At 32.6% G+C, this 16125-nt stretch overlaps 2 protein-coding genes across 2 annotated transcripts; one reads left to right on the top strand and one right to left on the bottom strand.

Annotated features, from left to right (window-relative positions):
- Positions 1-1828: 1828 nt before the first annotated feature.
- On the top strand, positions 1829-7604 carry LOC142240085 (uncharacterized). The gene is made up of 4 exons (XM_075311803.1): positions 1829-2108; positions 6820-6975; positions 7041-7404; positions 7484-7604. The coding sequence occupies exons 1-4, from the start codon at positions 1850-1852 to the stop codon at positions 7602-7604; spliced, it is 900 nt and encodes a 299-aa protein (XP_075167918.1). The 5' UTR covers positions 1829-1849.
- Positions 7605-11630: 4026 nt separating this feature from the next.
- On the bottom strand, positions 11631-14903 carry LOC142239387 (peptidylprolyl isomerase domain and WD repeat-containing protein 1). The gene is made up of 10 exons (XM_075311170.1): positions 14678-14903; positions 14304-14507; positions 14058-14241; positions 13754-13986; positions 13483-13696; positions 12804-13106; positions 12612-12730; positions 12185-12305; positions 11904-12123; positions 11631-11830 (listed from the first exon to the last, which is right to left on the bottom strand). Exons 1-10 carry the CDS (start codon positions 14811-14813, stop codon positions 11684-11686), a joined length of 1881 nt encoding a protein of 626 aa, XP_075167285.1. The 5' UTR covers positions 14814-14903; the 3' UTR covers positions 11631-11683.
- Positions 14904-16125: the final 1222 nt, after the last annotated feature.

Here is a 16125-nt window from a genome sequence, read left to right as displayed (position 1 = left end):
CAAAATCTTCTACAGAAATAAAATTTGGACAAAATGTTCTGTAGAAATAAAATTTTGATAAAATTTTCTATAGAAATAAAATTTGGACAAAATAAAATGTTGATAAAATTTTCTATAGAAATAAATAGAAATAATTCAAAAATTTTGAATAGAAATAAAAATTTGCCAAAATTTTCTATCGAAGTAAAATTTTGGAAAAATTTTAACTCTTAAATTATCTTAATTTAATTTGGAAAAATGGTCTGCTTGTACGAATTTTGGTCCAAATTTGGAAAAATGATGGCAAAAAAATAATTAATTGTGGCAACGCTATCAGCGTTTATGAATTATGAATTTTGTGATGAAGACTGGCTATCTCATTGTTTGATATTTAGAAAATAGGTAGGTCTCCTTATTAGATTTTTTAATCATCCTAATTGGACCGAAACACGTGAAGGCTTTTTTGAGTTTAATACAAAGATGATTGTTACATTTTTTCTTCTAGCCCTACCGATTTTTCAAGTACGTATCGAAATTGCAAATTTATTCAAGGGTATGTCTTTTTCCGACAGTACACTGTTTCGACTGTTCATTGGACTCTGGTATATATCACGTATGAATTCGTCGACAATCAGTAAACGACACAGGGGTTGTCATTAAACAGTTTTATGTAAAACAGTTTTATGGCTGATATGTAGTGCAACAAAGCAAACCATCTACCATAGGATGGAGGGGGTATGAGGGGTATTGGTCTCAGATCCCATAAAGTATGTAAATACTGGGTCGTCATGAAATTCTGAGTCGATCTAGCGTCCGTGCGTCTGCTGAAATCACACTAACCTCCGAACAAAATAAGCTATCGAATTGACACTTGGAATAAGTAGTTACTGTTTTTGGGAGCCACCGTGGTGCAATGGTTAGCATGCCGGCCTTGCATACACAAGGTCGTGGTTTCGATTCCTGCTTCGACCGAACTCCAAAAAGTTTTTCAGCGGTGAATTATCCCACTTTAGTAATGCAGGTGACATTTCTGAGCGTTTCACAGCTTCTTTAAGTGATTTCACTGCAATATGGAACGCCGTTCGGACTCGGCTATAATAAGGAGGTCCCTTGTCATTGAGCTTAACATGGAATCGGGCAGCACTCAGTGATAATCGGGCTGCCACCTAACCTAACCCAGTTACTGTTCATATAGGTCAGATGGTAGTGCAAATGAGCCATATCGGACCACTTTTAGGTATAGCCCCCATATAAACGACACCCAGATTAGGTTTGTGGATCATCTTGCAGGACCAAATTTCATCCGATCCGTTTTGAATTTGGTATGTGGTGTAAGTCTATGGCCTCTAACAAATATGCAAAAGTTGATCCATGCAACCTCTTGGAGGAGCAAATTTCGGACGAAATTTGATATGTCGGCAGAGGATGACCTCCAGATTTACTTCTGGCTAAACTTGAACTTAATACACACCTTAATGTGAGAAATTTTCAAATTTATACATTGACATTTCGCTAATGGCAATTTACTTTAATTTCATTGAAATAACTTGTCACCATAATTGAAATAACTTGTCACCTTAATTGGCCATTGATACTTAAGTCCAATTTTCATTCAAAACCCATTCAATTGTCTATCAATTTCAATGCACATTTTGAAATTATTATGAAATATCGCGATGGAAGTAAGCAGAAAAATAAAATTTTAATTTTGCTAAAGTATTTCATTTTCAATAGCTTTTCGCATGTGATTAGTAACATAAGACATCAAAAAATTAAAAAAAATACATATATACATATATATTTTGAAATAAACTAATCTCTTCTAAACATTGAAATTTGAATACAAGTATCGTTCATAATACTTTTTAATATGTTTAACTTTATTAGCAAATTTTATATTATTGTTTCTGCAATACTTCCAACACCACATCATGAGGCTTCCTCTTTAAAATGCGAAGAGTCCTCTAGGCATTTGAAATTTCATCTGATAAAGCAATATCATAGATCTTTGGGTGATAAATTGCATGTGGACAATGTGGATTCGCTTGAATCGTGTATACAAATGGCTAACACATATAAAGGATTAGCATTCAACTATAGATCGTATAGTAGATCTTCAACAGACGAAGGTAATTTAAGACAATTGCACATTGCACAAACTACATTACAATACATTACAAATTTTATACCCACCACCATAGAATGGTGAAGGGGGTATAATAAGTTTTTCATTCCGTTTGTAACACATCGAAATAACGATTTCCGACTACATAAAGTATATATATTCTGGATCATGAAGAAATTCTAAGAAAAATTATGTATTGCTGTCTGTTGTAATCACGCTACAGTCTTCAATAATGAACCTATCATGCTGAAATTTTGAATAAACTCGTCATTTGTCTGCAGGCAGGTCAAGTTCGAGGCTTGGATATATCGATCCTGATTTTGATATAGCTCCCATACAATCCGACCCTCCGATTTTGGGTCTTGAGCCTCAAGACAACCCAATTTTTGATATAGCCTCTATATATCCCGATCTCCTGAATGACTTCTTGGACTTCTATACAACGCCAATTTTATCTGATTTGCCTGAAACTCAAAATCCAGAGGTTAGGTTAGGTTAGGTGGCAGCCCGATGTGTCAGGCTCACTTAGACTATTCAGTCCATTGTGATACCACATTGATGAACTTCTCTCTTATCACTGAGTGCTGCCCGATTCCATGTTAAGCTCAATGACAATGGACCTCCTTTCTATAGCCGAGTCCGAACGGCGTTCCAACTTGCAGTGAAACCACTTAGAGAAGCTTTGAAACCCTCAGAAATGTCACCAGCATTACTGAGGTGGGATAATCCACCGCTGGAAAACTTTTTTGGTGTTCGGTCGAATCAGGAATCGAACCCACGACCTTGTGTACGCAAGGCGGGCATCCTAACCATTGCACCACGGTGGCTCTAGAGGCAGTTTGGGTCCATAAATAAGTGTGCCGAATATGGTGTGTATCGGCCCATGGTTTTGTATAAACCCCCCCATATAGCGCGATTTCTCGATTTGATATCTTGAGACTTCCGAATTTTTATCCGATTTGGTTGAAATTCAAAATCTAGGGGTAGTTTGGGTCCATAAGCAAGTGTGCCGAATATTGCGCGTATCGGTCCATATTTTGATATACTCCCCATACATACGGATCTCCCGATTTGACTTCTTAGGCTTCTACACGGATGAAAAAGACTGTTTTTCATATGTTTGGCTATAAACATTATATGTTTGGAATACAAATTTTTAAACACAATATTTTTGAGTGCAAGCATATAATGTTCATAAACTAGCATAACATGTTTGGGATATATATGTTAATATGTTAGAACATATTATGTTTGGGACATAAAATGTTTGTAAATATAATATGCTTGGATGCAAACATATATTAATTTAGAAATAGCCTATAAACATATATGTGTTTAGTAGCTTGGAGCGCTATTTAACAGGGAGCGATATATAATTAAGTTGGTGGTTGTTGCTTGTTATTACAAAATTAACATTTTATTTTTCCTTGGGCAATTGATCAGCTACTTCTTTGATCCTTACAAACTGTGTGGTCCGCTGTTCGAATCCCCGTCCGGCAAAAGGTAAAATTAATATAAAAAAATTGAATAATTTCTTCTACAATGTTTGTATTACAGAAAAAGGTGCTAAGAACTAAAAAATGTCGTGGAAGTGAGAAAGATGTGGGGGAATATACAATTAGGCAGAAACAAAATTTTGAGCATTCAGGTCGAAAACCTATGTTGTTAGCACCTATATTACCTGTTTATTTTCATAATTCATTATGATTGTAAATATATAAATAAATAAATAAAATTTTGAGCACAATATTGTTTGGGAGAATTTTTTTAAGCATATAATATTTTTGGGTGCAAAATGCTTCTAAACATATTATATGTTCACAAAATAACATATTGTTTTTTGGAAGACAACATTATTGAATTTGGATGCAAAAATACAAAATGTTAGGAACTTAGAATACCCAAACATATATTGTTTAGACCAATATGCTTTCAAACATATTATATATTGGAAGAGATCAAACATATAAATGTTTGGGCAATACCCAAAAATGTTATGCTTGAAGCAAAATATGTTTGGGAGTATATGTTACAGAAGCGATTTTTTATGAGAGTGTACACGGATGAAAAAGACTGTTTTTCATATGTTTGGCTATAAACATTATATGTTTGGAACACAAATTTTTAAACACAATATTTTTGAGTGCAAGCATATAATGTTCATAAACTAGCATAACATGTTTGGGACATATATGTTAATATGTTAGAACATATTATGTTTGGGACATAAAATGGTTGTAAATATAATATGCTTGGATGCAAACATATATTAATTTAGAAATAGCCTATAAACATATATGTGTTTAGTAGCTTGGAGCGCTATTTAACAGGGAGCGATATTGAATTAAGTTGGTGGTTGTTGCTTGTTATTACAAAATTAACATTTTATTTTTCCTTGGGCAATTGATCAGCTACTTCTTTGATCCTTACAAACTGTGTGGTCCGCTGTTCGAATCCCCGTCCGGCAAAAGGTAAAATTAAAATAAAAAAAGATCATAAAATTGAATAATTTCTTCTACAATGTTTGTATTACAGAAAAAGGTTTGAGCATTCAGGTCGAAAACCTATGTTGTTAGCACCTATATTACCTGTTTATTTTCGTAATTCATTATGATTGTAAATATATAAATAAATAAATAAAATTTTGAGCACAATATTGTTTGGGAGAATTTTTTTAAGCATATAATATTTTTGGGTGCAAAATGCTTCCAAACATATTATATGTTCACATAATAACATATTGTTTTTTGGAAGACAACATTATTGAATTTGGATGCAAAAATACAAAATGTTTGGAACTTAGACTACCCAAACATATATTTTTTAGACCAATATGCTTTCAAACATATTATATATTGGAAGAGATCAAACATATAAATGTTTGGGCAATACCCAAAAATGTATATGCTTGAAGCAAAATATGTTTGGGAGTATATGTTACAGAAGCGATTTTTTGTGAGGGTGTAGACCCGGCAATTTGCCTGAAATTCAATATTTTATGTTATTATGGGTTCGTAAATAGGTGTGGCAAACAGTGTTGCCAGTATTGGGGATTTTTCCCCAAATTGGGGATATTTTTCGTAAATGGGGACAATATTTCTGAGTTGGGGACTTGGGGATTTGGTGGGGAATTACCATAAATTTGGGTTTTTTTGTGAGGATTAACAAAATTTTATGTAAGAAATTTTGTCAAAGTTCTATTTCTATAGACAATTTTGCCAAAATTTTATTTCTATAAAAAATTTTGCCAAAATTTTATTTCTATAGAAAATTTTGTCAATATTTTATTTCTATAGAAAATTTTTTCAATATTTTTTTTCTGTATAGAAAATTATCTCAAAATTTTATTTCTATATAGAAATTTTTTTCAAAATTTTATTTCTGTAGAAAATGTTGTCAATTTTTTTCTGCATAGAAAATTATCTCAAAATTTTGTTTCTAAATAGATATTTTTTTCTAAATTTTATTTCTATTGAAAATTTTGTCAATTTTTTTCTGCATAGAAAATTATCTCAAAATTTTAGTTCTATATAGATTTTTTTTCAAAATTTTATTTCTATAGAAAATTTGGTCAGCAATTTTTTCTGTAAGAAAATTATCTTAAAATTTTATTTCTATATAGAAAATTTTCTCAAAATTTTATTTCTATAGAAAATTTGGTCAGCAATTTTTTCTGTAAGAAAATTATCTCAAAATTTTAGTTCTATATAGAAAATTTTCTCAAAATTTTATTTCTATAGAAAATTTGGTCAGCAATTTTTTCTGTAAGAAAATTATCTCAAAATTTTATTTCTATATAGAACATTTTTTCAAAATTTTATTTCTATGTAGAAAATTTTGTCACAAGTTTATTTCTATGGAAAATTTATGATTACAAAATCTACCAAAACATCAAAATTTAGCCAATATACCAAACAATAAAAAAATCTATCATTTCTGGTAGAATTCTACCAACTCTGGCAACATGTCTACCCCCTAATTTTCGTTCATAAATACAAGATGACCAAACTCCCATTTTCATACCTCATACCATTTGGAAGACGATCACCAGTATCTTTATGTTGTGGTTCGAAATCTTGATCTTAGTACAGCTTGTTGAATTTGACTAAATTTAAATTTTTAAATTATTACTGATTTTCTACAGCATAGATTTTTGCTTCATTAAAAAAAAAAAAAAAAAAAAAAAAAAAAAAAAAAAAAAACTTGTCAAAAATGTGTTGGGGATTTTTGTGAGGAATTTAAGTTTAAATTGGTGATTTTTGGGGACGAAAAAATCATAATTTTGGGACAAGAGCCAGAAAAATACTGGCAAAAATGGTGGCGAATATGGTCAGTCCCCCATATAACCCAATCTCCCGATTTGACTACTTAGGATTCTATATACCGCAATTTTTATGCATTTTACAGACATTTTAGGTCAGTAAATAGGTGTAGCGAATATGGTGTAGATGGGTGCAGGCTTTGGTATGGCCCCCATGTGATATGTCTTGTCATGTCATCAAACCAATCTGAAATCTTATATTTTTCCAAGAACCCTACGAAGAGTTTTCAAAACATACAATTTGATTCATGGTGGTGGGTTTTTAAAATGCGGCCCGGCCGAACTTAAGTCCATATATACTTGTTTATTACAATGTGTAAAGAAAAAAATATCATTGGCCAAAAAAATTAAATTTTATTCAATATGTAGTAATATAAAATATAACTCTTTGCAGATGATATTGCCCCCAAAATAAGTCGCGATCATTATTGGGAACAGCCACAATTATATTTCAATTGTCACATCTTACAATGCCCTGAAACTACCGAATTCAAAACCCTAATAAATGATTCAACATTTGATTACTATTCACTCTATGAGGAAGCAATTTGTAAGTCCCTCCAAGAAAATTAAAATTTCTAAGCTTCTCTGACCCTTTCGACACATTTAATACAGTTCCCAACTATGTTTGCATTCCCCAAGTGGGTCTATTTATTTTATATACCACCAACATGGAGACATTTCAAAACGCTTCATTGAATTGTCAAAAAATTATCATTGAAAGTGCCATTGATAAACTATATTGTGGATCTTTGGCCCATATTGCTTCTTCGAGGCGTACAAATGCCCTTGTATATATCATGAAGGAGTACAATGATCGACAAATTATGTTGAAACTAAAACCCAAAATTAACTTGGCTTACGTTGGTCTCTATTATAATCGTAGTCGAACACAAAGATTTCAAATGTTCAACATGGATGATGAAAGTCTTGATTGTTTTCCTTATCGAGCTTGGGAGCCAGGAAACCCAAAAATGAGGTATAATAGAAAGGAGGAAAGGGAATATGGATTTCTTTATCGAGGAAATGATAATTTTGAAATATTTCGTTTTTTTCAGTTCGCAATTCACAAACTCCAGTTGTGTGGCATTAACCTCACATGGTACTTGGGTGACTGTCGAATGTAATAGAAAATTATTCTATTTTTGTGAAATTCTTACAGAATGTTTTTTAAATTAAACAAAAAATAATAAAATAAAATTTTAATTATAAAAACCTTAAAGTAACATTTTGATTTATACAGCCAAATTTTATAGGAACAGCAAAAAAAATCTGCTGAAAAAGAGAAAGCAGTTAAGGTAAGTTGTTCGAGCTTAGACGCTAAAATCGAATATAATTCTGTAAAAACAAAATAAAGTTATATTTTTTTGTCAGATTTTATTATAACATGGAAGGGAATGCTCTAATTCAACAATTCAGTAAGTTTTTTCCTTTTAAGTAAATTATAAAAGAAAAGAAAAACCATGAAAAAATTTTTACTTTACCGAGATAATGCGATCTTAATACCGGCCTTTACCGGTTGCTAAAATGGAAAACGTTATTAGAAGGCGGATTGAATAGTCTAAGTGAGCCTGAATCTTAATCGGGCTGCCACTTTAACCTATTAGAAGGCGGGAATATACAACTTTTTTGTTCTTAAAAATATTGTGTAACATTTAAAACGTAAAAAAAAACTTACGAATTGCAATATAAACACAAGGGCAATTTTATAATAGCATAGCTGCTAGTAAATAATCTTTAGTTTGCTAACAATGTCTGCTGTTCCAAGTTGGATGAAATATGTAAGGACTGACTGCTGTTTTAGCAGACTTTTTGCCAAAATATCAATCAAATTTATATTTTGGTACAGCAGAAAAGGCAGTAGTTTGCTAAAATTTTCGTTTGATCCAAATAAAATTATAAAATCCCTCTGGTCCATTTTATAAGAGAATTAAACTCAGGTTGGTTCATTCTTTTGTTGATCTTGGCATTGTTATGGATCATACACAGAAAAAAATTTCACGAAAATTTTTCCAATTAAAATCTTAATTGAGTTTTAAAAAATATTCAATTAAAAATTTAATTGATTCAACAAATTTTTTAATCAATTAAATATTTAATTGGATCAATTAATTTTTTAATTGACTGTCAATTAATTTTTTAATTGATACTATCATTTCTTTGATTGAAGACATTTCAATTAAAAAATTAATTGGATCAATTAATTTCGTGATTGAATCAGAATTTTTTTTTTTGTGTGTAGGCTTAATTTTAATGATCTATTAATTCGATGGTGAGTAATGCATCTGGGATTCTAGGATTCATAAAGCGTTAGGCGAAGGAGATTTCGGACCCTTATGTTAGGTTAAGTTAGGTAAGGTGGGAGCCCGATGTATCAGGCTCACTTAGACTATTCAGTCCATTGTGATACCACATTGGTGAACTTCTCTCTTATCACTGAGTGCTGCCCGATTCCATGTTAAGCTCAATGACAAGGGACCTCCTTTTTTTAGCCGAGTCCGAACGGCGTTCCACATTGCAGTGAAGCCATTTAGAGAAGCTTTGAAACCCTCAGAAATGTCACCAGCATTATTGGTGACATTTCTGAGGGTTTCCCTTATGTTATAACCAAGAGGCTTTTTACTGCCCTTGTTAGACCCATTTTGGAGTATGGTTCTATCATGCAGGATCCTCAGTATGATGTTTACATTGATAAGATAGGATCGGTTCAGAAGCAGTTCTTGTTGTTCGCTCTAAGACATCTTCATTGGAAGAGTGATTTTGTTCTTCCTCCTTACACTTCTAGACTGAGGCTGATTCATTTGCCTACTCTTAGGAGCCGACGGACGATATTGAGCTCCATGATGATGTATAGGCTAATTTGTGGGGATATTCCATGCTCTGAATTGATATCTAGGATTAGGATAAATGTTCCTTACCAGTCTCTCTTCATTGATTTTCAACGTTCGAATTATGCTTCTGTGCAGCCTATTCGTAGGATGTGCATTAATTTTAATTCAATCTATCATCTAGTTGACACTAACTTAAGTATTGCAATGGTGAAGTCCAGAATTTTAGCATATTTGGATAACTAACACATTTGTTTTATTGAATAACCTAATATTTGGTCTTGTGTTGAAATATAACAGGTTGGCTGTAATATAACAGGTTGGCCCGATCTAACAAAGAAAAACACATTTTTTTTTTTTTGGCAAAATTCGTTTTTATTATTCAACATAGTTTCCTTCAAGAGCAATACAACGATTATAACGACCTTCCAATTTTTGGATACCATTTTGGTAGTACTCCTTCGGTTTGCCTCAGTTTCAGGCGATCACCTCTTCATTGCAGCCAATTTTTTCCCCTGCGAGCATTCTTTTGAGGTCTGAGAACAAGAAAAAGTCGCTGGGAGAATACAGTGGGTGGGGAAGCAATTCGAAGCCCAATTCATGAATTTTTGCCATCGTTCTCAATGACTGGTGGCACGGTGCGTTGTTTTGGTGGCACAACACTTTTTTCTTCTTCATATGGGGCCGTTTAGCCGCGATTTCGACCTTCAAACGCTCCAATAATGCCATAATAGTCACTGTTGATGGTTTTTCCCTTCTCAAGATAATCGATAAAAATTATTCCATGCGCATCGCAAAAAACAGAGGCCATTACTTTGCCAGCGGACTTTTGAGTCTTTCCACGCTTCGGAGACGGTTCACCGGTCGCTGTCCACTCAGCCGACAGTCGATTGGACTCTCAGGAGTGTAGTTATGGAGCCATGTTTCATCCATTGTCACATATCGACGGAAAAAATCGGGTTTATTACGAGTTAACAGCTTCAAACGCTCAGAATCATCAACACATTGTTGTTTTTGGTCAAATATGAGCTCGCGCGGCACCCATTTTGCACAGAGCTTCCGCATATCCAAATATTGATGAATATGATATCTTTACGGCCTCTGCTATCTCGATCAAATTCATTTTACGGTCATTCAAAATCATTTTGTGGATTTTTTTGATGTTTTCGTCGGTAACCACCTCTTTCGGGCGTCCACTGCGTTCACCGTCCTCCGTGCACATTTCACCACGCTTGAATTTTGCATAACCAATCAATTTTTTCCCTTCAGAAAACAGTATTTTATCAAAACACGAAATTCCTTTTTTCCATTTTTTCACAATAACAAAAGTTGCTTCACAAAAGACGCTCTATCTCACGTCTGTATGACTTAACATACAGACGTCAAATTTTGACACGAATCATTTGAAGGTTGGTACTCTATAAAAATAATATGCATTTAATACTAGCGACAGTTGAGTTGATTTTAAAAAAATATGTAAATATTTTTTGACAAATTCAAGAAAATTTATTAGGCTTAATTATTTTTTTCACTTGTTAAAGAAAATTTCGTAGTTTGAAGAAAAAATTTAATAATTCCATGAACTAAAATATAATTAAATGGCTTTAGTACCATTTTTTGAGTTTAAAAGATTTTAGTGCGTTCATCAAAACATCCGATAGAGTTTTCGGTAGTCGAATATATTGGCGATCTATAAAAGCCTGATTTTATTTCTCGTTCATTCACGACACAGCAGAGCCAACTTCGTTGGAATTCTTCTAAAGGGGCTCTGTTTTTGTAAGAATTTTAGAAGTGGGAAACTCTTATTGAAAGTAAAATGTGTGTTTTTTTAAATAAATGATCGGATGTTTATTTCATAATAAAGAAAAAAATATCCCGTTAATAATGCAAGTCAATATAGGCCAAATCATTTTCATGAAATTTTTAATAACCAAATCGCCACTTTGTTTTCGATAGCCTCACGAATTATATCTTTGGGGTATTGAATCGATGGCGGGATGATGACGTCCTTTAAGCTAGCAGGTTTGCTAATTCAGCAATATTTGTTTGCTATTTCAGCAAAGAAAATGTTTGCTGTTTATACTAAGGGATCTTTATAGAAAAAACTACATTACTGATTTCCCTTTTTCATCAAACTTGTTTGCTGTTATGAATACTTTTTTTTTTTAGAGTACAATAACAACAAAAATATTTAGAATGACATAGTTTTCTTATTTGATTATTTTTAAAAGTCTATTTTGCTATCTGTTGTTCAAAATATCTTACCCTGATGTAGATCCATCTTCCAACTTGACGTATTGACCATGGAACATATAAATCGCTGATCTCATTCCCTCACTCTCTCTCTCTCTCTCTCTCTCTCTCTCTCTTCTATTCGTTATAGTTTTTGGAAGATGTTTTATTAAAATTTCTTTTATTTTATCTTTTTGTTTAATTGCTTAAATGTATTGAAATTATTTTAATATCATCATAGGGTTTATCGGTTTTAGGATTTGTCTTTGAATTACATATATTTTGCACTACTTCCATACCCTTGTAGACCCTGCCAAAAACTGTGTGTTTATTATCAAGCCAGGGCTGTAATAAAAAAATAAAAAAAAGAATATTGTGTCATTTTTCACCCAAACGATCGAAATATAAAACTCATTACCGTTGGTAGGACAGTAATAAAGAATTGACTGCCATTTGTATTTGGTCCAGCATTAGCCATACTGACCGTATAGGGTCGATCATGTCTTAATGTTGGAACAAATTCATCTTTAAAATCATGACCCCAAATAGATTTACCACCAGTACCAGTGCCAGTAGGATCTCCAGTTTGTACCATAAATCCCTTAATTACACGATGGAAGATATGTCCATTATAATAACTAAAATTATGAAATCAACATTTTAGTATATTCCTGAAAAGGAGATATGTATGTAAATTACCCATTTTTGGCATGAACACAAAAATTCTCCACAGTTTTGGGACATTCTTTGTAAAACATTTTCATATGGATATCACCCAGTGTTGTATGTATTGTAACATTTTCGTACATTTTTTGTACACCTAGAGATATGAAGAAAAGAACAATTTTATTGTATAATCTAATGTTTGAATGTTTACAGAAATGCTAAAATATAGGATTTGATTATTTAGATTTGGCTTGGAAATAGATTTCATAGTCTAAATAATAATTTTTAAATTAATTGAGGCATAGAATAAAGCTAAATCATTTTTCCTATATTTTTGCTTTTATATAAAAACTACAACCTTCCTCTTTTTTTGTTTTATGATAAGCATGATGAAAAAAAATGTCATTAATATTTATTATTGGAAGTCTTAATTGCAAAACTATTAAAATATTGCATTTACCTTGTCCCTCGGGTACAGCGATGATATCCTCCTTTGTAGGTTTCTCATTAAATACATCACGATCTACATCTTGTAAGTCCGATGGTAAACGTCTACTATACATATAAAATCTTTGTTTTCTAAAAAAGACAAATTGTTTTTTTTTTTTGAAACTTCTTATGTTTATCAATAAGGAAATTTTGTTGTACTCACTTGAAGGCTGTACAAAATAAAGTGGGATCATTAGATGTTGATTGTAATGCTGGATTTTCACTTGCTTCTTGTTCTAGAGTTATTGCGGCCTTAGTTTTTCTCCCTTTGCCCTGGAATAGTGCTATATGCAGGGGTCTAATATTATCCGTTTTTCCCAAAATGCTAACACAACGATTTGTTTCAATATTTATCATTTTTATACCAATCATTGTGGGATAAAGCAAGAAGTGACCGGTAACGTCAAATATGATATTATTATTCATATTGAAATCGGATTTTTCCAAGTCACGTTCTGAAGCCATTCTGAAAAATTAAAAAAAAAAATTGAATAAAATATTTTAAGAAAATAATTGAAAATATTTCACTACTGCTGTAATGTGGAAAAATATTTTAAAATTGTGAGAATAAAAAAATATAAGGCTTAAGACCCTAGCAATCAAAGCTTACAATTATATTTATAATTTTATTGTAAATGTAATAAATAAATAAATAAAATAAATAAATACAAAAATATATTTTGTTGATAATTTATATGAAATTTTAAATTTTCTGGAAGAACCATTATTTGGAATAAAAGAGTTTGCGTAAATTTTACATATGTTCTGTTGGTAAAATTGAATAATTCACAAAAATTTTATATTTCCTGTTTCATCATGTAATTTAAGAGACTTTATCATACCTTCTTCCAAATTCCATATTGGGCAGAGCATGTGGAGTTTGTTGCATTTGGGTATATGTTTGCAAAGCTTCATCGAATACTCGTATTAACTTTCCCGTTTGAAATTGAAAGACTCTTACTTTTCGATCTGTAGAAATAGTAGCGAATCTACGGCCATCTTGAGAGGCAGCGAGACCAGTAACTAATGTTTTACACTTGGCAAATTCAAAGAGACCTACAAATAATATTAAAGTAGTTTGTATCCATAGATTTTTCACAAATTTACACCTACTTGTATCCAATTTTGAATCAAAGGTAACATGCTTTTGTGGAAATTTATAATCGTATTTCGAATTTAGCCAATATTCCAATATGCCATTACGATCTACCGAAATTGCACAATTCATTGGCACATTATAGCACATTGCAATGACCGGAGCGGAATGTAATCTGTCCAAAGTATGTAGAACATCACCATTTCCTTGGCCATCGTATATGTGGATTTTATTACTTTCTTTATCTGAACTGGAACAAAACCAAGATACATATAAATATGAATTTCTTCCCTAGATACAAATAAAAATTAATATTATTACATAGCCAAACTTTGTACCGCATCTCCGGGAGAATGAATCCAGCACGATGTACCTGGTATATAACCCAACTTGATGATATTTATCATATCAAAGTTAATTACATCAAATATTTTAGCACATTTATCAGCCGAAGCTGAACAAAGCAAGGTACCGCCAGCATTAGTAGTCAATGAATGGATAGGCACTAAAATATTGATAACAAAACTAAAGAAATTTCAGCCATATTATTCGCAAAATATTACTTACTTAAATGACTGCGAAAGTGTTTTACAAATTCTATGCCTTCTTCCATTTTCTTCCAAAATTTGATATGACCATCAATGCTCCCCGTCACAATGAAATCTGTTTTCGTAACCACTAAATGGGTTATAATATCGCGATGCATATAACTTTTTTCATAGCACTCTGCATCAGGCAAATTCTCCAAAAATACATGTTCATATGGCAAAACTAAATGACATGGAACATGGATAAAATAAGTTATTTTCTAAGATGAACTTTGCTGTAATCACATGTGCATTGTTCTAGTACTTTGATGTCCATTGTTTAGAACGAGCTCCAGTACTTTGATGTCCATTGTGATCTCCCAAAGCAATTTTCTACTTAAAGATCTAACAAACCTTTTTTCCTCTTCGGTTTCAAAGCTGCAGTTTGTTCCGTGGGTAAAGGCCCTATCCAGCCACCATCATCTTCCTCATTGTCATTAACTTTGTCATTACCACGTTTTCTGGCCACTTTCTCATCCTCATCACTCATGATATCCAGGCAGAGATTAGTGGAAGCACTTTAAAGGACACACAAAAATGTAAGTAGCTGGCGATATCGTGCACAATGTAAACAAATATTCTGTCATATGTTATTTCTGTTATTGGTATGGCCGGACACACTTCACGATTGGTTGTACATCCGTTGATAAGTTTACAATACGTTCACACTATGTTCAAAAAAAATCTCAATGTGGCCCACATCAAAATTTATATTTGACTACTAATGCGCTTTATGCGCTTTACAGACTATCAGTTATTCCGGACGACAGTGCTCGTGTCGAACATATCCCATATATTGTGCGCATTATAAGTTAAGTCCGAAGGCATAATCGATACTGCTGCATGTTTATGGGATCGATAACACATTTACCGATTATTTAGTCATCGCCGACAAGTCGTATCGACCCGACACACTGTAAGATTCTTTACAAAAACCGACATTCCGTCCGGAATAACTGATAATCTGTAAAGCGCATTAGAGACTATCAGTTATTCCGGACGACAGTGCTCGTGTCAAACGTATCCCATATATTGTGAACATTATAAGTTAAGTCCGAAGGCATAATCGATACTGCTGCATGTTTATGGGATCGATAACACATTTACTGATTATTTAGTCATCGCCGACAAGTCGTATCGATCCGACACACTGTAAGATTCTTTACAAACACCGACATTCCGTCCGGAATAACTGATAGTCTGTAAAGCGCATAAAGGCCAGTATTAAGTTGGCAATGTCGCACTAAATTGGCCATTTTTTTCACGGTTACTTTTCTTTAGTAATTCATTTCACAGAAAATAAACATTTACAATTTTTGCATTTCCCCATCAAGTTATAATAACATTTGCAACAAGAAGATATAATTTTATTCTGTGTTTGCAGATTTAGTTTCGATTTTAGCGGCTAAACTCGAACTGAGTACCCAACTAAATATCAAAAATGATTTTGTATATAGAGTGAACGTACTATTATACTACGTTCTCAATTTTTGCTAGTAATAATGAGCCGCTATAACTATGCTTTTATACGTTCAATTGTATCACAATACCATCTATCGATATATGCCGTACGCAAGCCTTTTTGTTTTGCTACGTATTTTCTTTATACGTTCACTAGCCGTCATTGCAAGCAAGTAGCTAACGTACTTACCCTACCAGCATTTCAAAATTCCATTTCCTCCTGATCGCTACAGCGTCTTATGCGCTTTACAGACTATCAGTTAATCCGGACGGAATGTCGGTGTTTGTAAAGAATCTTACAGTGTGTCGGATCGATACGAATCGTCGGCGATGACTACATA

The sequence above is a fragment of the Haematobia irritans genome, chromosome 5 (assembly GCF_050003625.1).
Source record: "Haematobia irritans isolate KBUSLIRL chromosome 5, ASM5000362v1, whole genome shotgun sequence".
Taxonomy (NCBI): domain Eukaryota; kingdom Metazoa; phylum Arthropoda; class Insecta; order Diptera; family Muscidae; genus Haematobia; species Haematobia irritans.
Note: the sequence above shows the minus strand (reverse complement) of the source record. Positions and strands in the feature narration are given on the sequence as shown.

Bases quoted from the DNA above. Each gene is read 5' to 3' on its own strand.
- LOC142240085 (XM_075311803.1), top strand. From the start codon at position 1,850: ATGTTTAACTTTATTAGCAAATTTTATATTATTGTTTCTGCAATACTT. The intron at 2,109-6,819 runs GTAATTTAAGAC...AACTCTTTGCAG, and splicing joins TAGATCTTCAACAGACGAAG to ATGATATTGCCCCCAAAATA. The intron at 6,976-7,040 runs GTAAGTCCCTCC...CATTTAATACAG, and splicing joins ACTCTATGAGGAAGCAATTT to TTCCCAACTATGTTTGCATT.
- LOC142239387 (XM_075311170.1), bottom strand. From the start codon at position 14,813: ATGAGTGATGAGGATGAGAAAGTGGCCAGAAAACGTGGTAATGACAAA. The intron at 14,242-14,303 runs GTAAGTAATATT...TCAATATTTTAG, and splicing joins ACACTTTCGCAGTCATTTAA to TGCCTATCCATTCATTGACT. The intron at 13,107-13,482 runs GTATGATAAAGT...TTAATTTTTCAG, and splicing joins AATATGGAATTTGGAAGAAG to AATGGCTTCAGAACGTGACT.